The sequence below is a fragment of the Pongo pygmaeus genome, chromosome 5 (assembly GCF_028885625.2).
Source record: "Pongo pygmaeus isolate AG05252 chromosome 5, NHGRI_mPonPyg2-v2.0_pri, whole genome shotgun sequence".
Lineage (NCBI taxonomy): Eukaryota > Metazoa > Chordata > Mammalia > Primates > Hominidae > Pongo > Pongo pygmaeus.
Genome location: NC_072378.2, coordinates 148,950,572 through 148,975,216, shown reverse-complemented (window position 1 = coordinate 148,975,216; position 24,645 = coordinate 148,950,572). Strand labels below are relative to the sequence as shown.

The 24,645-nt window shown below is 43.9% G+C and overlaps 1 protein-coding gene across 6 annotated transcripts in view; it reads right to left on the bottom strand.

Annotated features, from left to right (window-relative positions):
• Positions 1 to 24,645, bottom strand: part of SASH1 (SAM and SH3 domain containing 1) — a 281,660-nt gene that overhangs the window by 10,813 nt on the left and 246,202 nt on the right. For all 6 annotated transcript variants that reach the window (XM_063667098.1, XM_063667099.1, XM_063667097.1 and 3 more), the window contains 8 exons: positions 21,153 to 21,499; positions 15,694 to 15,768; positions 13,472 to 13,612; positions 9,416 to 9,551; positions 8,095 to 8,264; positions 7,084 to 7,293; positions 6,171 to 6,321; positions 684 to 797 (listed from right to left, as the gene is read on the bottom strand). In XM_063667098.1, the coding sequence (XP_063523168.1) occupies positions 684 to 797; positions 6,171 to 6,321; positions 7,084 to 7,293; positions 8,095 to 8,264; positions 9,416 to 9,551; positions 13,472 to 13,612; positions 15,694 to 15,768; positions 21,153 to 21,499 (1,344 nt within the window). The remainder of the gene's footprint in view (positions 1 to 683; positions 798 to 6,170; positions 6,322 to 7,083; positions 7,294 to 8,094; positions 8,265 to 9,415; positions 9,552 to 13,471; positions 13,613 to 15,693; positions 15,769 to 21,152; positions 21,500 to 24,645) is intronic.

Genomic DNA, 24,645 nt, shown 5'->3' with positions numbered 1-24,645 from the left:
CATTTTTTATGACGGCCTTCAAGAGTTTGACAGAGATTTAGGTCACTGTGGCAGCATGAGCCTCTTACCATTGTTTCTCATCTTGCTACAATGGGAATTCTGGGGTCACGACAGGAAACCACAAAGCCATCCATGGTAACGTTTAGCCCACCTGACCCCATACCACTTAAGACTCCTCTTCTGTTTGAGACAAGTACGTTTTCTGAAATTTCATACTGATCACTTCCTGACTGGCTGTACAGAGAGGCCACAAACAAGAGATGTGGCCATCCAATCCTTCTCTCCTGCAGTAACTGCCTCGACACTCAGGCCGTGCAGCCGAGGCATTTAAGACACTGCTGCTGGTGTGACCCTGATGGATGGTCTACCTGGTAAATTGTTTTCCTTATGGATCTAATAGCTCCCAACACTCAAATGTTGGTTTTTATTGAGTAAAGAAAAGGGCATAGGACACACACAATTTAGGTTTTCCAGCTGCAGGTATTTTACACAATTTATTAACCTCACCCAGCAGCCAGGAGAATAGATAGGGAGGCTAACTTGGACTAGAATAGTGTAGAGGTCAGAAAGGAAACGATGATTGCTGAGTTCATGATAGGAATAGAATCGTCCTTTTGCAGAAAACTGTGCTTTGAAATCAGTACTTGTCAAAGCAGGTTCCCAGCGACTCATGCTGACATTACCGTTTTCCAGGTTCTCACTGCTTTCGTAGCATCCTGAGTCTCGGGGTGAGCATCCACTCAGGCCCTGGCTGTCAACGAGCAGCTTCTCCTGGGATCCTGACTGGTCGCTGTTACCTAGAGGAGAGAACACGGCATGAAATCAACAAGGGGAGTGAAAAGCAGAGGTTTCAGAGTCAACAGATCTCGACTTTATCCTCAGTTACTGCCCTGAGCTTTTGGAAGAGAACAGTTTATCTTAAAATAGATGAGATCAAAATGAACTAGTGTGATCACAACTTTTCTTCCAATAAGGTATTCATCGCACGAAGATAAGTTTGGAGAGAGCACACAGTTGGAATATGTTGACACTTTTTAAGTTATGCGAACAGAAGCTGACTCCGGCCTTGGGGCTATGAGGAAAGGAGAAAGGTAGAGTGTTGTTTTGGCAGTGGGGCTCCCAGTCCCTTCTGAGTGATGGCACCATCAAGGAGAAGCAAAGAAAGAATAAACGCCCCATTCACAAGGTGTGATTGGGTCATATGTTTTTCCGAGATCTGTAAGACTTGTGCTTGAAGACAGTTATGTTGCCAACTTTCCAAATTTGGGAGCTAATATTAAAGTGTCAAATGAAATAAATTTTATTAGCATTTAGGAGCATTCTTAGCCCTCAGGGACACGTGCTGAGGGCTCTTGTATTAGCTCAGCAAGAGTAAGGCTGGCAAGACGAGGCACAAACCCCAAAACAGGACAGGCCAGTGGCAAATCTTCTTTTGTTTTTGTTGTTTGGGATGAGTTAGAGGTTGTTCTTTCTTTTCTGCTTCTCCCTTTGTCTTGTGCCAGCACATTTTTGTCTCCTGCATATAAGTAAAAGCTGGGGAAAGCTTAGGAAACCCTCGAACTTGGAAGCTGAGTAACAGATACACGCTTGCTGGTATAGATAAATGGATGACTGAAAACTGAATGTCCTCATTCTGAGTGGATAAAGAAAATGCAGTACCTATACACCACGGAATACTACTCGGCCATGTAAAGGAAACAAATAATGTCTTTGCAGCAATTTGGATGGACCTGGAGGCCATTATTCTAAGTGAAGTAACACAGGAGTAGAAAGCCAAAATCCACACGGTCTCACTTGTAAGTAGGAGCTAAGCTATAAGCACATAAAGGCATACAAAGCAATATAATGAACTTCAGAGAGTCAGAAGAGGAAGGGGGAGGGGAGTCTAGGGATAAAAAATCTACACATTAGGTACAATGTATACTACTCAGATGACGGGTGCACTAAAATCTCAGAATTCACCACTATATAATTAATTCATCCATGTAACCCAAAATCACTTATACTCCCAAAGCCATTGAAATAAATAAAAAATAAAATAAAACAAAGAAAAAAAAAGGAAGACCTCATTTTGAGGAAGGCTTTTAAAGAGAAGCATCATTATTTGTTAACTGTGCCTCAACAAAGCTGGAGGGGGAAAAAAAAAAAAAAGAGCAGCATCAGACGCTTCTGTTGAGTGAATCTGCCCCAAGAAAATCACGTGGAAAGCCACGAGGGCCTTCAACACCCCAGCAGCATCACCCGGCATGTTGTAGAAAGGGCACGTGGAGCCTTACATGGGACACTGAGGTTACACGCAGAACATCTTTGCATTATTATGCAGAGTAAGTGCTTGGTCACATAAAACAGAAACCAAGAAAACATTTTCTACACAAAATAGCTAGTTGCAATGATGAATGGCTTTATTTTCCTTTCTTTTCATCCCCCACCAACTTCCCCACTCCAACCACATACACAAAGAAAAAAAGAAATCAATAAGCCAGAAATGTGATGCCTTTTCTCAGGTCATCAAAAATGCGGGGAGGCGGAAGGCTCTGGCAGCTCTCCGGCTGTCCACCACTTCCTGCTTGCATTTCTCACGGGGAAAGCATTTTACAGTCCCAACTACAGCAGAGCTCGTGGCAGCGTAAGTCCTTCAATTAGAATCCCAAATTAAGAGTGCTACTTTCAAAATGACTAATGAAAAATTAACTAATTGGAAGCACAAGAGCAAATACTGTCCCCCTGACCACCTAAAAGTGGAACATTCTAGAGCGGTGTCCTCACTGTGTGGAAGAGCCTGTGGCTTTGCAGTGGCCTTTGTTCTAGCCTAGCATGTTATTTAGAAAAATGATACTTATAAAATGAGGGCTTTGTGCTATCCATTACAACCCAGGGAGAGGAGTCGGTGTACTCTGTCCCTGGTGACACGGTTCAGTGCACCACAGTGGCCAAAACAGACTCCAGAGAGCTGGGTGGGAGTAACACAGAAGACCTGCTCCTGCTGCAGCATGGAAATATGTGCTGTGACTGCATCTTTGGGGACCCCAGCCTCACCAGACACAGCAGAATACCTGAAATTACTTTGGAGAAGGAGGGGAGCCATTGTGTCACCTGAAAACCACAGTTCTATTTATAGACTCATGAGGCATAAGGAAGGGGGCTAGAATCGCTGTCTTCATTAGGGAGAAGAGAAAAAGAGGTGAGGTGCCTCTCCTCTGTAGTGCAGAATCAAGACCATGACCTTTTCCCACAATTGTTAGCATGGGTGCCAAGGTACAAAAGACAAGAAAGAAGACGAGCTAGAACCCTGAAAATTCTCACAGTCAAATCACAGCAAAGTGCTAGGTTGTGAGGCTGTAACACCATTTGAGCATGACCTGAACTTTGACCTGAAGGGACTCTGCTCGGGCTAAGCTCTCTCTGCCTCCAGCCTCACCAACCCCCCCCCCCCCACACACACACACATATATAGAATATGCTAAGACACCTATGAATATTCCAACCTCAAAAGGTAGTGGTACCCAAAGGCACATAGCATTGCCTGGGGAGCAGTTACCTTGGGAAAGAAGAGAAGGGAATGGGATTCTCTGAAAGCAGGACTTTCCATGAGCTTACGCCGTATTTCTTAAAATGTAAGAAATGAAGAAAATATGGCAAAACATTAACTTCAGCATGTGCATGCATATGTTTGCTTTCTTTTCCTCTGTACTTTTCTGCATGTTTGAAATAATTCCTAATTAGAATTCTTATACAAGTTATTGTTTATACTTAGAAATGGCTAAGACAGTAAACTTTAGATTATCTGTATTTTACCACAAGTAAAAATTCTTTTAGCAATCTGTAAGAGGCTTTCATTTGCCAGACCTAAGATAGTGGGTCTGGGCTTGGTGTAAGGAATAGCCATCTGACAATTAGAGTCTTTTCCCAGTGGAACCCTATATGAAGGCTGGCATTTTCCCACGCTTCGAGGGAGGCTGGACGGGTCTGACTTCCAAGTAGTGCTGGAAATGTACTTTTTGCTCTCAGTGATGGCTAAGCTAGAAACCTTTCAAGATCCCTACATATCTTCAAAGATCTCAATAGACCTCTGCATCTCCCTAGCGTATAGAAATCTGGTTTGACAGAAACCTATCATGATCTAAGTTATCAGTTAGAGGCACTACTTCCTAGCCATGATGACCTTTTAACTGTATTCGATGTAAAATCCTATAATGCTAGGAAAAGTCTGGACCCTGACTCTTGGCACTAATGGGTACCTCTGGGACCCTGAAGCCTTTGTTTTAGAACCAATAAAAGGAAGTACAACTTTATATATCAGGGAAGTTCCAAACACCAGAACAGAATAGATCCACAATGGAATGTTTGAAGAGGCAAAGAGGTCTCCTTCACCTTCCAGGTTAGCAACCTGATGGATAGCGATACCCTCCTACAAAATGCTCCTCGGTACAAAAAAATCTCAGGATGTGATCCCAGGAGGAATGATGGGTCTCAGCCAACATGGCATGGAACAGTCTAAGCACAGATTCCTGCCTTACACTCAGGAGTTAGCTTTTCTCCTCCAAAGCTGTGGATGATAAAGGAAATGTAATGGAGAGTATATATAAACCAGCTGTTGGTTGGATGCGGTAATCTCAGCACTTTGGGAGGCCAAGGTGGGTGGATCACCTGAGGTCAGGAGTTTGAGGCCAGCCTGGCCATCATGGTAAAACCCTGTCTCTACTAAAAATACACAAATTAGCCATGCGTAGTGGTGCATGCCTGTAATCCCAGCTACTCGGGAGGCTGAGGCAGGAGAATTGCTTGAACTGGGAGGCGGAGGTTGCGGTGAACCAAGATCGCACCACTGCACTCCAGCTTGGGCAACGAGAGTGAAATTCTGTCTCTAAAACAAAACAAAATAAAACAAAACAAAACAAAACCCCAGCTGTTCTCGGTGACTGGGGAAGAGCAAGTGAGCTGTTTCTGGACAGATGTGGTTCAGGACAATACATGATTTAATACTGATTCATACTAATTGAGCTGATAGGCTACACCAGTTATTGTGCAGGCTCTTTACACACAACCTGGCCACAGACCCCAGCGTGTTTCTTGGGCAATCAAATATTTAAAAGACCTCGTTATAAAGTGATATTAACTATGAATCACAATTGCCTCCAAATCTATCCCTAAAGGCAGCCTGTTTATCTTAGGCTCAGACATCTATCTGATGGTGTGTGTTTCTCTAGCTTATCAGTTCACTTAGAGGGACTGCCTATTTAGCAGAAGTGAATTTCACCTGATGACACTTGCTTCCATGTTTCTCAGGCCTGATACATTTCAGTAATGTATAATTCTTTTTTCCACCATCAACCACGGTTTTAGTGTGTCTTTTCGCAACAAATAGATATGCTATTAGCTACTGATAGCCCTGAAGCAGAGTCCTTGAAGGAAAATGCATTTGAATTCAGTAACTGGAAAGGATACTCCTTTAAGATGAATGATTTCAGGAATATTTCTGATGGCAGATTGAAGAATACAGAGCAAGATAAGACTGAGTTAATGGAGCAAAGGATATGGTGTATTCAAACAGACTTCATAAAAGCTGTGAGCTCACTGATGATTCTGCTCACAGGCTGTAAAAATAAGCTGTCATTTAGGTTGGGAATTTGCAAGCCAATCGATACGGAATTCTCTGCTCTACACATTCACTGCGGAGAGACGTCTCCTCCTTTAACGAAAGCTGATGAATTTCATTTATTCACTAACCAGTCTATTCAATAAGAACACAACTCCTCGTGTGCTCTGAGAAGTAATCAAGCCTTAGCTGAGCGAAAACCTCCCAGCTGGTCAGTCACTTTTGTGCTCAGCTGTCCCAATGGCCTGCTGGATGCTGCACATCTCAAAAGTGCCAAAAGTAGAGTCTACTCATTTTTTTGGGAAAACTAATTCCATGCTTGCAGACACTTGGTGCAGAATCCTCTTCAACTATCACCTAGAAACACGCCCGGAAAGGTGGCGGCGGCACATAAGGTTTTCTTTTGTTCCCATGTCTGCACTGGGAATTTATGATTTTGTGCTGTTTGATCTTGGCTTGGGAAAGAACAGGACAGAATAAGTGACTCCAGGGACCTAAGCACATACTGGCAGCGTATGTGGGGCCTGCTGTGGCCAACCTCACAGGGAACACCTCTGTGCGTACAGGGACTTACTGTCATACTCTTGTAACAGCTCCACTGCTGTCAAGAGAACAGCTCTGTGTTCCGGGTCCCTGATATTTAACTCATCCAAGTCTTCCTCCTCCAGCAGCTTAAAGGTGTCCAAATCTTCATAGCCATTGAAAAGGAAAGTGGGCATGTGCTCCTGTGAGAGGGAGAAGGAAGACAGAAGGGAGTCAGCCAGCCCAGACACATGATAACACCACCACCAACTAGCCTGCAACCCACATGCTGTTCCCATAGTCATCTTCAGGCTAATCAAAAGATTAGTAAGTATCATTTGCAATGGATCCTGTACATCCCAGTCCTCTGGCTTAGTAGGCAAGCAGCGTGTTTTATTAATCATGGGTTAGGAAGATGTACATTGCAGGCTGTGATGGATTCTGCTGGCTTGCACTATAATTGTACTCTTGATAAGAGCTAATTGCTTTACCTCCACAGAGCCCACAACAGAGGAGACTCCTCCTCCATTTACAGAGCTATTAAAATCCAGCTTTTAATTCCTCAGGATCAAGAGTTTTGCAAAGAGGAAACATAATCTCTCATTGCAGACTCACGCTAGTAGATGCTTGGAGTGATGGTGGGAGACAGGTGGGTACAGAGTTTCCTCGTGGCCCCTGTGGAGCTAGCTGCGATCAAGGTGCCAGGAGTTTCTGCCTACAGCTCTTCCAGCAGCAAGGTTTGACCCGGGGCTTACGCTATCACCCATAGCTGAGGTCAAGGGCAGTGCTGGAAAACTGGTAACTCTTTCTGTAGAATAATGAATGCTCATCATAGTAACGAGCTGCCCTTATTGGATCACACAGATCAGCCCCAACCCTACCCTAAAAATGCCCTCACTTGCTTAGTGTAGGAGAGAAAAAGGCAGTGAGGGAGTAGCGTGTGACAAGAATCAGAAGTGACTGACTTTTAGGTTAATCCGATCCAGGAGATCCTCCACAGACTTGGGCTGGGGTGGTCGTCCTTTCCGCCGCCTCCTGGTGGGGCGTTTGGGTTTCTCCTCGTCCTCACTGAGCACGTCCACGTAGATGAACTTGAACGTGCCGACTTTGTTGTTCAGCAGGCCCATCCAGGTCCCCATGGGTGGCTTGCTGATTATATCAATGATATCTCCTTTCTGTGGCCCAGGGAGCAAAGATCTTTCCATTAGGTACATTCCATGAATGTACAAATCATGAGTCTGTCAGATACACAGGTCATGCAGAAGTGAAGACGCCACAAAGGCCAGAATCGGAGTCCCACAAGTCACCCCTCTGAGTGACCTGCATAGGGGTCTGTGAGCTCCGCAGAGGCCAGACAGGTGTCTCTGACTGTACGGAATTCCACGCAGGCCCCCGGTTACAGCCCCTCCACCCTCCTGCCCTGCAGAACCAGGGGTGCCTGGGTTGCCCCTGGTGCTGTCAGCCAGGCTGCCCGCACAGCACTCTGAATGCCTTCCCTCCTCAGAGGGCTCCCACTTCTTAGAGAAGGCACTTCCCACCTGTCCTAACCAGTGGCAATCCCGGCCCTGTCATGGCTGCACACACTTTGTGGAACCCCATCTGTCCCATAAAGGTATCTCTGAGCACACAGAAGGCAGAAATCTGTCTTCAGATGGAGAAAACACAGAAACCAGGTGTGTGGAGCAGGATCCAGGTGGGGAGAGGGAGGGTGTGCAACAGGAATTCTAGAGGGAAGCTGAGGTCAGAGGGGTGAAGTGATAATAACCCAGGGATTAACACGAGACCCTCCCTCTGCCTCGAGGGCTGGCTGGTTCTTGTTCTGTTTTTCACTACAGAGGAGACCAGTGATCGAGGTAACCAAGATACTGTCCAGTCTGTACCATAGTAGCCCAGCATTCAACAGTAAGGAGGAAAGAAAGCCTCCTAGAGAAATGGAAGAGCCCAGTTAGCTGCTCTGAGGCCAGGGAGAGAGATACCTTGAGCTTGAGCGAGTCTGTGTCATAGGGACTGGGGGTGAAGTCGGTGTGCACCCTGGCACGCCCACAGAACGGGCCTCGGTAAGGCGGCTCTTCGTCATCCCCATCTTCCGACTTGACGCTTTCCCGGTTGCTGGTTGAGGAATCGGTGGTGCTCACTGTTTGACCACCTGTACAGGGAAGAACATAGGAAGAACAAGGAAGAACAAGGGTAGATACAGATTTCCCACCCAGCAAAGCAGAAAGGTATTGAAGGTATGGCAGATTACGAAATGAAGGCCCAGAGAAAGGAAGCCTTGAGCCACAACCCTCTGTCAGGACCAGGGCAGGGCCCAGTTATGAATTCTCCGAGTGTTATCCCTCAGCTCCTCACTGGACAGGGGACTCACAGCAAGTTACCCTCATGACCTGGGAACCCACGTGGCACGGAGGATCCCGCGTGGAGGACACTGCAGGACCAGGCACTAGACTCTGCTCTTAACATTCGTGACCTCTCAGTGGTAATTCACACTCTCTCTAACCATTTTACAGAAGAGGAAACAAATTCAGAGCAGTCATGTCATTTGCCCAAAAGGGTAAGAACTTAAAGTGGTAGGTTTAAACTTGATCTCAGGGCACAGTGGCTCACACCTATAATCCCAGCACTTTAGGAGGCCGAGGTGGGCAGATTGCTTGAGCCCAGGAGTTCCATCAGCCTGGGCTACATGGCAAAACCCCGTCTCTACAACAAAATTAGCCGGGTGTGGTGGCATGACCCTGTAGTACAGCTACTCGAGAGGCTGAGGCAGGAGGACCCCTTGAGCCAGGGAGGCGAAGGTTGCAGTGAGCTGAGGTCACAACACTGCACTCCAGCCTGGGAGACAGTGAGACTCCATCTCAAAATAAAAATAAAAATAAAAATAATATAAAAAGTTAATCTTTTCCTTCATACCATTCAGCCAACTCCAACTACCATTGGCCCAAATTTATCAGTCACATATAAAATTCCCCTCCCTTCCCCACTCCCTTTATTTTGCTGGTCATCTTCATGAGCTTGTCTCCCTGGCTTATTCCCCCTGCTCTCTAGATCCTTCTTCTGAGATGCTTTCCCTGTTGTCTCCGATCAAAATTCATCACCTCCTCTTTTGGGCTGCTGCTGCTGCATGTCTACTAATAAACAAACACGACTCTGAGTCCAGAGAGTCTGCTGGTCTGATTCTCTAATAGCACCTGAAGGGCAGGACTTGGTCTTATTCACCTTGAAATTGCCTGAACCTAGTGTTCAGTATATGTCAGATATTAACACCAAAGAAAATAATCTACAATGACAAACTAGACTTACTCATGGAGCTCTGCCCACTCAGAGAACTGCGAAGACTTTCTACAGAACCCCCGGCCTTGAGCTTGGGCTTGTCCAAGTGTTCGGGGTCAGGCTGTGAGGGCGGAGGGGAGCCAGGCATTCCATCAAGGCCCGAGTCCTGCCATGGGTTTCAACAAAATGAAGAAGTTCATCAGAGTGGACAGGTGTTGTTTTGTAATTCTCAGTGACTTGGCCTTCAATGAAATCAATCAAATCAATCAATCTATACCCATATTTGATTCTACAACCAATATTCTCCTCCTTTTAAACTTACATCCTCACTTACTTTTAAAGTCGTGGCCAATGTTACTATTTATTAAGCACTCAAATATTATTTCTCATTCTCGAATAGATATTCTTGGAATCTCCAAGAAAAAAAAAATCTGTCTACCACACAGACAAAATACTTAAAGGTTTAGAGACTCAGCATACACAAAAGCCCAGTAGCAAGGCTGGACTTCAAATGTAGATCAAGTACAATCCAATACATGATTAATGGAATACCTGGAAGTGTAGTCAGAGGATATTTAATCTACTTGGATAGGAAACATGTGCACTTTTAAAAAAGTGTATTCCTTGAAAAAAAAAATTGGCTAGATTCTTATATTTCTATTTATACAAATTATTGGCACTGGCTAAAGAAACATGAATTTAAAACCCACATATACAGCAAACATACTATTTTCCAGTCTACAATAAAATTTCCATATGTCACTCTAAAGTTTTAGCTTCTTTCACTTTTCTAAAGTGTTGTCAGTAAAAAGCTGGGAAGTCTCTTTCACACCAGAATCCTGATGGGAGTGACTCAGCAGTACTTTCTGCATTTTGAGTAGCTAAGTATTATTCTCTCAGCGGCTCCTCATTTGCACATTTGAGTATAGCATGCTTATTTGATTCGTGGTGCTATATCAATAGATGATATCACACTTCAGAAAGTTTGCAGTGAGCATTGTTTACTTGTCAAAATAGAAAAGTCTCTGGCATATTACATATGGCCACAGCCACGTGAGCACAAAACCAGCTAAATGAAACCTGCTATTTGCATGCTGCCGAATCATCAGAAGGGCCTTAACACAGCTCCGCAGGCCCTGCAAACATCTAAGGACATCAGCAACAGCAGCTTCTGATCCAACACACATTAATGCTTTCAATGTGAGGAAAGTGAGCAAGAGACCTCAAAAACAACAAAGAAAACTAGAGCTGACATTATTAGGAAGTTACTGAAGCTCCAAAGTATGAATTCCTTAAAAAAAAAAAATTCATTCCTCCTTTCTGTGTCATAAAATAAGTGATTTTTTTTTCCCATTAACATCTTCTGTAATGCTTCTGAAAAAAGCACGCAGTTTGAAAAACAGCAATAGTAAATGTGGGTCTCTGATATATTTTCAAATGCTTTAAAAAATTATTAATTCATTCATCACATGTTTATTAATTACCTACAATAACAGGCACTAATCCAGGTATTGGGCATATAGCAGTAACAGAGAAAACAAATATCCCTACCATAATGGTTGGTATATTTACTAAAAAGTTTTTTTAAAAAAACACACAAGGTGGGCGCAGTGGCTCATGCCTGTAATCCCAGCACTTTGGGAGGCTGAGGTGGGTGGATCACGAGGTCAGGAGTTCGAGACCAGCCTGGCCAACGTAGTGAAACCCCATCTCTACTAAAAATACAATAATTAGCTGGCTATGGTGGCACGTGCCTGTAGTCCCAGCTACTTGAGAGGCTGAGGTGGGAGAATCGCTTGAACCCAGGAGGCGGAGGTTGCAGTAAGCCGAGACCACACCATTGCACTCCAGCCTGGGTGACAGAGTGACACTCCGTCTCAAAACAAAAACAAAAACAAAAAAACCAACCACACAAAACCTTCCATTATTTTTGCTTTACAGAAAATTTATAATGATCAGTTATTCCTTTTATTCCTTAACTTATGTGAAATGGCTGCTTTAAAAAAATAGAACTAAGCACATAAGATTGCTATATGGTAGTAAAATTATTGAAAAATGCCAAAATGACATTAAAATTCTATGCTTATGATTCATAAAGCAGAAAACCTCTTTGAACACAAGCTTAAGAGTTTTAGTGGCTGTTTCAATTTTGGGGAAAAGCAAACTTAATAAAATGCTTTAAATTAGTAGCATGCTCTCACTAGCATGCTGACTGCTTCATTGCTGGGAAGAAATATAGAATCACTATCACTCCGTCACCCACAGGGACAAGAGAATGAAAAGAATAAAGAAAAAAAATCATGGATAAGACATACTGAAGGCAGTCCAGACATCTCCTGCAGGTCTAACAAGCCACGGTTTCTCAGCCTGAGCACTGATCATTTTGATGGACAGTTCTTTGCTGTGGGGACCGTCCTGTGCATGCTAAGATGTTTGGCAGCGTCCCTGGCCTCTATCCTCTAGATCAGCATTCTCCAACTCCCGGGCCACGGACCAGAACCCGTCTGTGGCCTGTTAAGAAGTGGGCCGTATAGCAGGAGGTGAGTGGTGGGTGAGCAGGCCAAGCTTCATCTGTTTCTACAGCTGCTCTCCATTACTCACATTACTGTCTGAGCTCCACCTCCTGTCAGATCAGCGGGGGCATTAGATTCTCATAGGAGCACGAATCCTATTGTGAATTGTGTATACGAGGCATCTAGGTTGCACGCTGTTTATGAGAATCTAATGCCTGATGATCTGTCACTGTCTCCCATCATCCCCAGAGGGGATCATCTAGTTGCAGGAAAACAAGCTCAGGGCTCCCACTGATTCTATATTATGGTGAGTTGTATAATTATTTCATTATATATTACAATGTAATAACAATAGAAATGAAGTGAACAATAAATGTAATGCACGTGAATCATCCTGAAACCACCACCCACCCCAGCTCTGTGGAAAAATTGCCTTCCACGAAACCAGTCCCTGGTGCAAAAAGATTGGGCACTGCTGCTCTAGATGCCAGAAATATCCACTCCACTTCACCTCAACCCAGTCTGACCATTGAAAGACATTGCCCTGAAGTCCATGGGGGAGCAAAACGATAGCCTCTCACCCCTTCCCCGTGAGAACCACTGTAATCAACTGAAGCTGCTGTGCAGGCTTTGTTTGAATCAAGTGAGGTGGGTGGCAGGCTGGTGGTGTTCAGTCATTCGCATAGGGGCGATGCTTGGTTTTAGCTCACTGTGCCCACCAGAGAGCAGCAGCTGAGCAAAAACGTCTGCTTTCCCTGCTGTTTTTATTCGGTAGATAAAGCGCATTACCTACATATTTCAAGCAGACAACCAGCTCATACACAGGAACTTCAACAGGCTACAAAATGAGTGCTATACACGTGCCGGATAGTGTCTTGAAAATTGAATGGTCATAATTACCTTGAGGCCCAGCTCTCCAACTATCTTTACTCCCTCCACCCATGCCATTAAGACAGAAACAGTCATTTCTCTAGCAATGAAATTATAGATCCGGGGGGAAAAATCAATTGTGTGATACCTTCCTTCATGGTATCACACAGATAGGGCAAATGAGGGAAAACACCCCTCTCTGAAACATTATTACCAAAGCCTGGTACCCAGGAAGAACTTTGAGTTTATTTCTTAGACTGGCTATGTGCTTTTAGAACAACTTATGCTATGATCGACAAGTCCACTGTCCAAAAAAAAAAAAGTTTTAGGTGTGATTCAGGTAACATCCATTTTGTAGCAAGGCATAGTTTAGAAAATAAAATTCGTCCTTTGTATTCAAATTTACAACGCTTAGTGCACTGAAGAATAACCATTTCTTTACATGTCTGTCTCTCTTGTCTGTACACAGAAGGCAAGTCCTATATTTTGTATTCCCAGCACCAAGCATGGTGCTGAACAGCCCAAAGTGCTTAATAAACGTGTGTTGAAGTCAGTGTTTCTCTACGAAAATAAAGCACGGACTTGGAGCAGGTTAATGCCAACGAATATGTGTATTTAGCACCATTTAAAATGTCAGAAGGGCCATCCTCAGCTTTTCTTGTCGGGAAGAACCAAGGGAACATTCTACCAGGTAGCTGCCTACCTGCTCAGAGACAGAGCTGCTGTATTTTTTAGACATTCTCTTTCTCATCGTCTCTTTCACTGATTTCACCTTTTTCCCAAGAGAGATGCGAGAGGCAGTAGGTGATTTGATGACTTCCTTGTACACAAAGTCTTCTTTACCCTGTAAAACAAAATGTTGCAAGTATTGTTGGTCGCAGAAAATGAAGAATAGTTTTTATTATTTAAACCATTGACATCCTAGCTCTCAGAAATATTGGCACTCCTCAGGATCTTGAAGTTTTTCTTGTGTTAACTCAGTGCTATTATTTATCTCTTTGATTAAAAATTAAAGCTTATTGACTATAGGGCTTTTTGTTTGCTTAAAGTGGGATGTGAGTCGCTTTTTATTTTACTTACTTTTAGTACATTCTTATCAGGTTACATTTTTTCCGCTATTTTTAACACCCAAGGGGACTGCATTTCATCAGTAAAGACTGATTTACCTTTGGGAGGCCAAGGCAGGTGGATCATGAGGTCAGGAGATCGAGACCATCCTGACTAACACGGTGAAACCCCATCTCTACTAAAAATACAAAAAATTAGCTGGGCGTGGTGGCGAGCGCCTGTAGTCCTAGCTACTCAGGAGGCTGAGGCAGGAGAATGGCGTGAACCTGGGAGGTGGAGCTTGCAGTGAGCCAAGATCGCGCCACTGCACTCCAGCCTGGGCGACAGAGCGAGACTCCCTCTCAGGAAAAAAAAAAAAAAAAAAGTGATTTACATGAACCAATGTTCATGTAATCCCAGCAATGGGGGAGAAGAGAGGGATAATACTGCGGAGTTGCCCTGAGAAAGAGGTTAGAACAAATGGTGAAAGCTCAGTTGTTAGAAGAGCAACATCTGATTGGATTTCCATCACTATAGCACTCAGTGTGTAAATTTCTCTCTCTTAAAGAGCTAGATTGTGGTCATCTCTCATTCTAGTTCGCATTTTTTTAAAACACAAACTTTTCCCTGAGAAAGAAAAAAAATCATATTTTCTCTCATTTCTAAAAAAGATTGACAGCAGAAAACTATTGACTTAAGAATCAATATAATTTGATAGCCAAATAAAATAGTTTAATTCTCTTCCAGGAAATTTTCAAAACATTTCATATATATCCCAGGTGAGTATTTTAGCTGACCCATGATCATAACAAATATGAAACATGAAATCTTCATTTTACAGTTTTATGACACAATGCAAAGGACAAGCTAAACTACATATAAGACTCACCAAAGGCCGGGCCCGGTGGCTCACACCTGTAATCCCAGCACTTTGGGAGGCCAAGACAGGCAGATCACAAGGTCAGGAGTTCAAGACCAGCCTGGCCAACATGAAGAAACCCCATCTCTACTAAAAATACAGAAATTATCTGGGCATGGTGGCGTGCACCTGTAATCCTGGCCAGTCGGGAGGCTGAGGCAGGAGAATTGCTTAACTGGGACCTGGGAGGCGGAAGTTGCAGAGAGGCAAGATTGTGCCACTGCACTCCAGTCTGGGTTACAGAGCGAGACTCCGTCTCAAAAAAAAAAAAAAAAAAAAAGACTCACCTTCACCCTTGGGGTCTGAGAAAGCAAATTTCAGGAAACAAAACTTGTGTGCCACTGTGGTGGCCTATCCCTAGACTATGACCCCAAAGCAGGTCTGAGAGGGCAGACACCTGGGCCTGACACCAGACCCCTGAGGGATCTGGTCTGCTTTGGTCCCACAGGGACTGGGTTCATTCCAGGACACCCCAGACCACAAAACCCTAGGCTTAGTATAGGCCATGCGGGGCCAGGTACTGGGCCCGTAATAAGACTGGTGTTCCAAAATGCCAGCACATACTCTTGGGGACCAAATCACAGGGCTCCACTTCATGGCACTATGTGTGTGTAGTAGTTACATGCTTGCAACTAGCAAGAAGAAAAGGCCGCGTGCAAAATGACTCAGACCACAGAGGCCAGACTTATCTGGATTTGTTACTTGAAGAAAACCGGAAGCGAAGGCATTAAAGGAACTGTGCTACTCAAGGAAGGAGATGGCAGTGAGAGTGGTCATCTCCTTCCATGTGGAACAGTGGAGTCTGTAAGGTGAGTGAAATAGAGCATTTTTCCAAACGTTACTCAGGATTACCAAGGGAAACAGTACCCAGTATCAATTCTCAAAGATGCTCAATGGTCAACTATTGTCAACCTCATCGCCTGAATCCATATTTTTTGCTTTCCTCTGACGCTACTCACCATTGGGTCAGAATTATTACTGCCAACGTGCAGAGAGCGATTCGTCAAGTCAAATCCTCCAAAACTGCAGGTTCTCTGTGGAAAAGAGGGCAGGGCAGAAAAAATCCAGTTATGCTTAAGCCAGCCGGCAGTGCACCAACCCAGCAGTCCCCGTTTGCAGGACATCTCTGAATCACAAATATGCGGACAGGATGAAAGTAGAAAACGAGAAATGATGAGAAAAAGACACATGAGTCATGTCGTAAGGAAACTTCACTCATTTTTCCCTTTCACAGGCCACTGGAACTCTGCCTACCCCAGAGGTCTAGAATCCCCTTAACATGCAAAAACCAACCATTTTTTTAAAAAGCCTGAAAAACAAAAGAAAAACCCTCCATGAGTCCAGTGCTGTGAGATTCCCTGTCTCTAGCACAGAACTTCCCCTAACATCAGCTACATTCAGTAGAGATAATGAAGGGATATGTGTTAGAGGATCCATGTACTCAGGCATCCTGAAAACCCAGGTTTGAAATCCCATGGCTCTGACACCAACAGCAAGCTTTTCAAACAGACTTTCGTTTTGTTTAGCTTTAAATCGCTGAGAAGAGGGGGGGAAAAGGTTATGTTTACAGTTGTCCAATCAGGCCAAGAGAATTACTCACTCACTGCTTCCCCATCCTAGCCAAAAGCGCTGGTAACTTTCCCATCGAACTGCCCAAGTTAATTCATGGTGACCCTTTTCTCTCAGTGAATGAAGATGCCACATTTGCCCAGAAAGAAAACGGTTGATTCAGTGACTGTCTTTGACCACACTCTTTAATTTCAATAGGAAAAATGCTGGTGTTATAAAGAATGAAAACTTTATTATCCTTTTAGGTGGTTACAAACTTCACGGAACTGCTTATATCTTAGTGATTTTTGTATTTGCAGAACTTGGTTCAAATTCACTGTTGTTTTTCTAGTAAAAGCCACTGAGTGACTGCTCCGCGCCCCGCAACCCACATTAATGTTACAGCTAATTATCTTTTTTAAAAATCAGTAATAAAAGTTTAATTGTAGATTTGGGCTTCAATATTTTGTATTACCAGCTTCTCAGAGAAGTCTAATGAACAGCTATTAAATGGAAGAAATGAACAGAAAAGTACAATGTATTAGGTTGGTGCGAAAGTAATCGCAGTTTTGCCATTATTTTCAATGGCAAAAACTGCGATTACTTTTGCACCAACCTAATATACTATAAGCATTGCTTATTCATTAAAAAATATATATATATATAAAATTAACTGAATTGATAAAGTAGAAACATCCTAGAAGGAAAATGCCTATGTTTTTGAAGTCACAGAAATCTAGACGCAAATCCTGGTTCTGCCACTTACTTGCTGTGTGATCTCAGGTAAGTACTTACACTCTCTGAGCTTTAGAGTCTTCATTATTAAAATAATACTTATATCATATTTGAAGCCTTCTAGCGCACTGCCTGGCACAAGACAGACACTCTGTGAATGCTGGTTTCTTCCACTACTTTTCATTAAGGCTGTACTGAGAATGTGGTAGTCATCCTGACAGCTGTTATACTGAAGTTGAGGCTTAGTTAACATTACAAATATGCAAATGCAGGGCTGGAGCTTTGTTCTGGGCCTTACAATCTAATCTTGGAGTTCAACTATAAAATCAGAGCATACCAGGAATGGGCCACAAAGTGAGAGATAGCCATTGGGGTCTGGGGAGGGCTAGGAGTTAAGGAAAGCATTTCATGACAACTGACATCAGGATGTCTCAGAGCTGTTCTTATTCACCAATGCTGCTGCTGCTGTTGCTACTACCGACTTGTTTTCTAATAGACATTATCCTAATTCTGTATTAAATATCAATGGGCAATCTGATTTCTTTTATCATCAGCTTAACTGGACCTATATCTATTCTATAGAAAGAGAAAAACCTTTCTACATAAATATATTCACCAAATCACCTAACTGGGTAAGCAATGTTATGACCACCTCTCAAGGCTAATTTTTAACGTTAACCTTCTCTTTCCAGCTTATAATGCCATGTACATTTCCTCCTTCTTGCAAAAGCAGTGATTTTATTCTAGTTCCTTTCCCGTGACTCAGGGCTTCACAGACATGGTATGGCGCCCAGATGCCTCATCATTGTATAGCTTTTGCATGTCCCTGCTTTAAACTACAGCATCAACTGCAATGTTGGTGCTGAAGTTATTTCTGATACCTATGAAATAACTGACAAAGAATTTATGTGGAAATTATGACTGCAATAAATTAGAATCTCATTTAAGTTTTCACATGCCTATTATATGCATTTATTTCTAAAATGAAAAACTTAAAGAATGGACCAGTTTTCTTAACTACCAACTAAAACGTCTTTCAGTGATAGGCTAAGATATCTGGAATTGATTCTTTTTTACAGTGGAGGAGTGACAAAGAATATAACAATAAAGATTGCTTGAATTAATTTCTAACTTTTTCTATAAGATCAAGTAGTTCTTTAAACAGCATTCCTTCAAAAGAGAAAATGGACTGTAAAGAGACTCATAAAAAATAAATCAATACATCAACCAGCCTTTGACGTTGATGACCTAAATAAATGAAGCCTAAATGAAGTTTTTTTAGTTCATACACCTCCTGTACTGAAAATTATAAAAACACTTTAGACAGATGCTTGGGATGAGGAGGGCTAGTCAATGGAATGGCCATGCAGTTGGAAACACATGTTTTGGGGTTGAATTCAAAAATGGACAAAATTGCAAAATGTCATGCATGTCTGTTCTCTCAAACAAAAATTGAATGACCAAATAAAATACGAGACAAGTGACCACTTCCAGTGGATACAAAGCATTATCATTTCCCTGAGGCTTCATCAAGCAAATATGGCATTTTTGAAAGACAAAGAGATTGAGGTTGAAGAATAAAGGAAACTTTTAGATAAAATGAAAGAAATTTGACAAGGAGAATGGAAAATAACCTTTTAAATAAATCTAGCAAAGAAATAAGACTAATCCCTTTTTAAAAAAGTTCTTTCTATTGTAAGATAAAACACTTATTTACATTCTCTGGATACTTAGAAAGTTAAATTTGTTTGATTGTACAACTGTACTACAAGAAAAGGAATATGCAAATATATAACTTCCTACTGAACACATATTTTTGCAAGTGTTGAAACTGTCCATTAGTGTCTCAAGCTCACAGTATTTTAAAAATACTCAGCCTCAGACTGATACTTGGGATAGGGATTACACAGGAGCACGTTAGGTGGGGGCGGTGCCTGGAGATGAGCTTGCCCAAATGTCCATACTCAATGTCAATGAAGAATTAATCACCGGCCCACAACACTAACTAGCACAAATCCCAGAAATATAACTTCTAGAGACAAAGCCCTCATGGAGTTATAGTATTAATCTGACAGTAACTAACATGAGAGGCACATCAACAATTCAAGGTGCTCAGACTGGGAAAATTCTCAGTATTACATGATGTAAACTCACAGAGGTGAGTCATCAATTAACAGAAGAAGTGCGTCTGTTCTATCAAGGTCATGTCAAAATGTACAAGAGCGGATGAACTGGGTAGAACACTTCTGAAAGTAAAAAATAAATACATAAAACTAAGACTGGTTATTTTTCAAAATATCTGTGAGTCAGAGCAAACCAGAGGCTGAATGAGTGAGAAAGAGAATTGTTATTTTAAAACAAAAACCATTGAAAAACTGTTGCCATGATACAGAAAGAGCCAGAAGCAAAGTTCCTGCTACATACTAGTAGTATTAAAAGTGCTGCAAGAATTACGTGAATATGAAAGGACAGAAAATAAGATCTAGGAAGAAAGTCAACATGTGGTAATATGTGGAAAACCCAGGGGCTAGGAAGGACCTAAGGATTCTTTTACAACAGAGAAGGTCGTTTTAAGAATGGCATTGACCAATCCGTCTTCACTTTCACAAAAGCAGAACCTGACTGAATGAATTTAAATTACACTAATTGTCTGGGGAAGAACATCCTGCTCATGAACGGGAAGGCCCCCTGGGAAAACCACTATTGAAGGACACTCTATTCTTTCAGGTCTTTAAAAGGGCCCACAGCCAACCGTCCTGAGCAGATCAAGCAAGGTGCCAGGTGACAGAGGGCCAAGAAATCTACTTCCTCATTTTGCACCATTTTATATGCGCCACTGTGCAAACTAAAAGTTAGGTGGGAATTTCAGAAGGAAAAATATCTATATTCTGAAGTTCAAAGTAAGTCATGCCTTGAAAATAAATCTTACTAGGTCTCTCTGATCATCCAGTGTTAAAAATGAAAAACATCCTACTCTTTGAAAGTGAGTACTTTATTCCTTGCTGAGTACAGAAGAATCTATAGGCTAGGGGAAGGCATTTCCAAATGTTGATTTGTTTATAAAGATAAGAACATGGAATAGACTTAAGTAAAACAAAAAAGCTCCCATTTTTGTTGTTAGATTTACGAACTTTCTGCTTGCCTCTACTAATAAAATAAATGTGCTTTATAATGTTTTCAAATCACCGAATTGGTGACTGTGATGATGGCAGTTTTTCCATGAGCCTGCTCCTATTGTTTTAATTTTAAAACCAAGAGCAAGCATCTCTTTCAAGGGTGAAATGCCCTTCTGTTTTGAATCAGCTTCTTTGAGGTCAAGTGACATAATGGCCGAGAATCAAGACAGCCACTCCTGGAGGCGGCCAAACCCCACCCCTGTACCCTGGAAGCCCCTCTCTGGGTTAGCTTCAATGCTTATTTTAATGGGCACTCAGCTTCATCTGACAAGAGGAGAAATGGAAGAGAAGGTGAAAGCTGCCTGGAAGAGAAAGCAGGATTTGAAATTGAAGGTGATGGTGGGATGTGCCCTGACGTCATGAGCAGGAGAGAGGGGAGGAAGCCGGTCCCCGCAGAAGAAAGGCCATAATGCTTGACTGCACATCACAGAAATGACAAGGCCGTCCTCAGGACCATCTTTGTGACTCACAGACTTCTGGTGGATTCTCAAGAGAACCCTTTTAGTACAGCGGTCGACCGTGGCGGCCCACTTCCTCTTTGCCTCCTCATCCTCCTCCAGCAGGCACCGCCTCAGGTCCTGTCTCTCAGCCTTGCTCAGGGTCCTGTCTGAGGCAGGCCGCACTAGCTGGGTCAGGTTCAGGTGGCTGTACAGGCTCCGCTCCACCACGTAGGTGATATTGAACTCGCTGACCGAGGTGCGCCCGCGCACCCTCCTGCCAGGGAAGCCGCAGCTCCCGCCCCCTTTGCCTTTCTGCCGGAGCAGCTGCAGGTCACAGGTGGTGCTGGTGACGCCTTTTCTGGAGGGACGCTGGCAGAGAAAAGCTCTGGAACAGGAATAATTAGTATCCGTTTTCTTCAAGCGGATTTGCTTCCGGACACTCTGAAACTCCTCCAGGGACACCAGAAGGTGGTGCCTGCGACGGTGGTTGTCATAGAAGCAAACACCATCCGTACTTACCCCGTGGCTTAGGGACCCGAGACCCTTCTTCATCTCCCCCTCGGTGAGGGAGCGGGACACTTTCTGGGCCTTTTCTTCTTCTGGGTAGGAGAAGAATGTCCCCATCTTCTTGGGGGGCTTAATCAGGCCCCGACTCTCTCCTTTGCTGAAGGTTTTGACCAACTTCCGGCCAGCCCCCCAGGTGTCCAGGCTGCTGGAGGATGGAGACGCCGTGAGAGAGTCTGAGTCATCTTCGGGAGGTTTCTCAGGAGAGCCATCAAAGAAAAGGGGCTTCTTGTGCACGCCAGAGTAGAGGGCGGACCGTTCATCCAGGACGGGAGAATTCTCAAACACGTGCTCCTCCCCACCTGGAGGGAAACCAACAGTCTCTTGTGAACACACCTTTGCATTCTTGCATACATCTTTCTTTATATTCACCACCTTTCTCCGTATCATGACCCTCTTTATAAACCCAGCTCCCACTTACATATGTACAGAAAAATGAAAATGTACTGTGCAAATATATGGTTTCACACGAGCTTAATGTTAAAAGGTTTCAGATGTGTTTTCTGCTTCTTTAAAAATTTCTGTAGACCTAACACCTTCACAGGCGTATTTAAAATGCCGTTTGCAAAACCTAAGCTAGCCATAATCACAATATGCCTTAGCATTTCGAGATAATGCCCTCCGCAGTTTGTAAATGCAACCCTCTGAAACTAGGAATCAGGATCTTTACCCCTTCTGAAAGGCACTCCTTTATGTTGGCTCTGGTCGCTTTTTATAGTTGGAGTGTGATAAATGTCATGTGGCTGACAGTGATTGTTTTATTGGTACATATGCCATTTGAGTGACTAAATCTCCAAGGAAGTTTTGGTGGGGAGAAAAACTATAAAGGGTTGTATCTTGCAAATGTGACTGACAAATCGTCTCCAGCTGACAGGCCAAATGCAAAAAGTTAGGAAACTCAGTGATCCCGGCCAGATACTCCCATCAACTCAGGCCTCGCTAGGAAGCAGCAAGGGCGTTTAAGGGCCCTGACACGCAGGCAGCTCCAGGGTCCCACTGGTCTCAGGGATTCCAGCTCTTGAAGCCCTCACTGGAGCCAGGTGGCAAGCCAAGCCCTCCAGAGCCCAGTGGAAAGGTTTGGACTTGCTGGCAGGAAAACCGAGTTCTTTTCCGCATGTGTTATGTGAACAGATGTGAGAAAAGAAGTAGGTCAAACTGTGGGTGTAGCGATCCCAACTGGCTGTGTCCCTTTAATTATAGGGAAACTTTGAGCTCTGCAGCTTTCCACCCGCTGAATTGTGAAGAGGAAAAAAGGAAAATTTCCTTGGAACAGAAGGATGGCACTAAATATACCAGCTGGGACGAGGGCGCCAGTGTGTGGTTAAATGTCAGAGAAAAAGGGGAGCTATGCTCAGTTCAGAGCAAAACTCATAGGGGAAAAGAACGGCAGCCGTCCTTTAAAATTCTAAAAATGGCTTACTTTCCCAATTGACGGGATTTATAGGTACAAATCTAACAACAACAACAAAAAAGAACAGCTGCTATTAAATACAACCCAAGGTCAACTTTACATTCACGTCCAGCAGACGGTGGTGGGGAAGGTGGTAAGTGGGAAAGAAGATGTAAAACTCTGCCTAGCCCACAGTCCCCTGAAGAATTGTTCAGGGATCTTTCAGAAGGAGTTTAAAGGCAGGATTTGGGGTTCTCACAGAAATTCACCAGCCCAGAGGCAGGGTACAAATATCCTGGAAGTTTCCCGCTCCTTCCTCAGGACACCTGACTGACAAGGTGTGGAGACCAAGGGTTCTTATGCTGTTGGAAATAAAAATGGCAACCTCTTCTAGTTATAGTCTACCCTCCACTTCCAAGAAGAAGCGACTGAGCCAAGACTACAGGCACAACCTGTGGCAGGGGCAGCCCAACCATGGACTTCTCTATTAAAGAAGTCGAGAGTGGTTGTGGCTTCACCATCCACCCAGGTGTCCACGCAGATGTGCAAAGGCCCTTCTCCACCCACAGTCCTAAGGGGTTTCAGGGAAGTCAGGTGAGTCCACCCTGCGTATCCTAAGGATCTGTCACTCAGCAGTTGTTTTGGACATTTTCTGGGCTCTGTGCTTAGGATTGTTGTCAGAGATTCCAATACTTTGGTATCACATCTGAGTCTGGAACCAGCTGGTGCACGCATGTCCATGACAAATGTAGCTCTATTCTCGGGTTCAGGAAAGTCAGCATCTGGTAAGGGGTTGTGAGGGAAATGTAGCAAACGCTTCCCAGGAGGCTGCATCTGCCGGTGCCGAGGGCAGGCCTCCTGTAGTGCGGGCTTTTCCGTCTGAGCCTGACCAGTGGCTTGGAATCCCAACCTTGACCTGGACGGCTTGAACTTGGAGCATCGCTTCTCCCATCCTTCTCTGACTTGAGCGTACAACTCTCCTACTGGAAGAGTGACCATCCAGATGAGCTCACTCCATCACATTTGCTATGATTTCCTTCACATGAAGGCCTCCATCTGTCTTATTCAGCTGAGACCGGCTTATCAAAGGCAAGGTGATTTTGGCAGGAGGAGAGAGGCAGGCTGTGGGCTGACTTAATGCCAGGAACTCAGGGGTATGCTCTGCATCCAGCCCGGCTCTGCCACTCACAGCTCCATGACCTTGGGCAATTACTTCCTGGCTCTGAGCCTCTGTTTCCTCATCTGTAATATTGCCTACCTATCTATCTTTCCATAATATCCCTGGCAAGGCTGTTGTGATGATAACAGTAAACATTATCCTCATAAAAGAGTTACGTGAAAGTGCTGTATGAACTGAAAGGCTTTCTACAAAACTGGCGATTCATTACTAGAGAGAACTGAGTGGGAGCAATGAGGGAAGGAAGGGTGTCCATTCTGTGGCAAAGACACAGAAATGGGCAGATAAAGGGCACCGATGTAGCCTAGATTAAAGATTGGCCAGGGTTGTCCGTGACAGGATAAGGACTTGAAACCCAGGGTGCAAGGGTGAGAATGAGTGAAGAACTGATCTCTCTCCTAGCTTTCCGAGGACTCCAGAGCTGGTGGGGGAGGGGGTGGCAGCGGAGTGAGAACAGGCTGCTGTCAGGGAGCAGGCTGCCTGGACACCGTGCTGGGCCTTCTGCTGGCTAGCTGAGTGGCCAGGAGTCAATTACTTAGCCTCTTTGAGTCTCAGTTTCCTCGTTTGTGAAATGAGGATGGTGTAAGTGCTTACTTCTGGTAGCTATTCTGAGGATGACATTAAAGAGAACATAAAATCTAAAGTGTTAAGGAAAGTGCCTGGCACATGCTGTGCCCTCAATACATGATAATTATCATGCAGACAACTTGGTATTAGCACAGGCATAGGAAGTCAAAGGATCAACCCTTTGTAAGTCCAAGGGTGGGGGAGGGGGGAGGGGGGGCCTACTGGAGTATGAATCCTTCCTGCTCTGCAAGATGGACAGGGGCCAAGGTAGCCTGTCCCAAGTACCACTGCCAGTGAAGCCCCTCAGAGAGTTC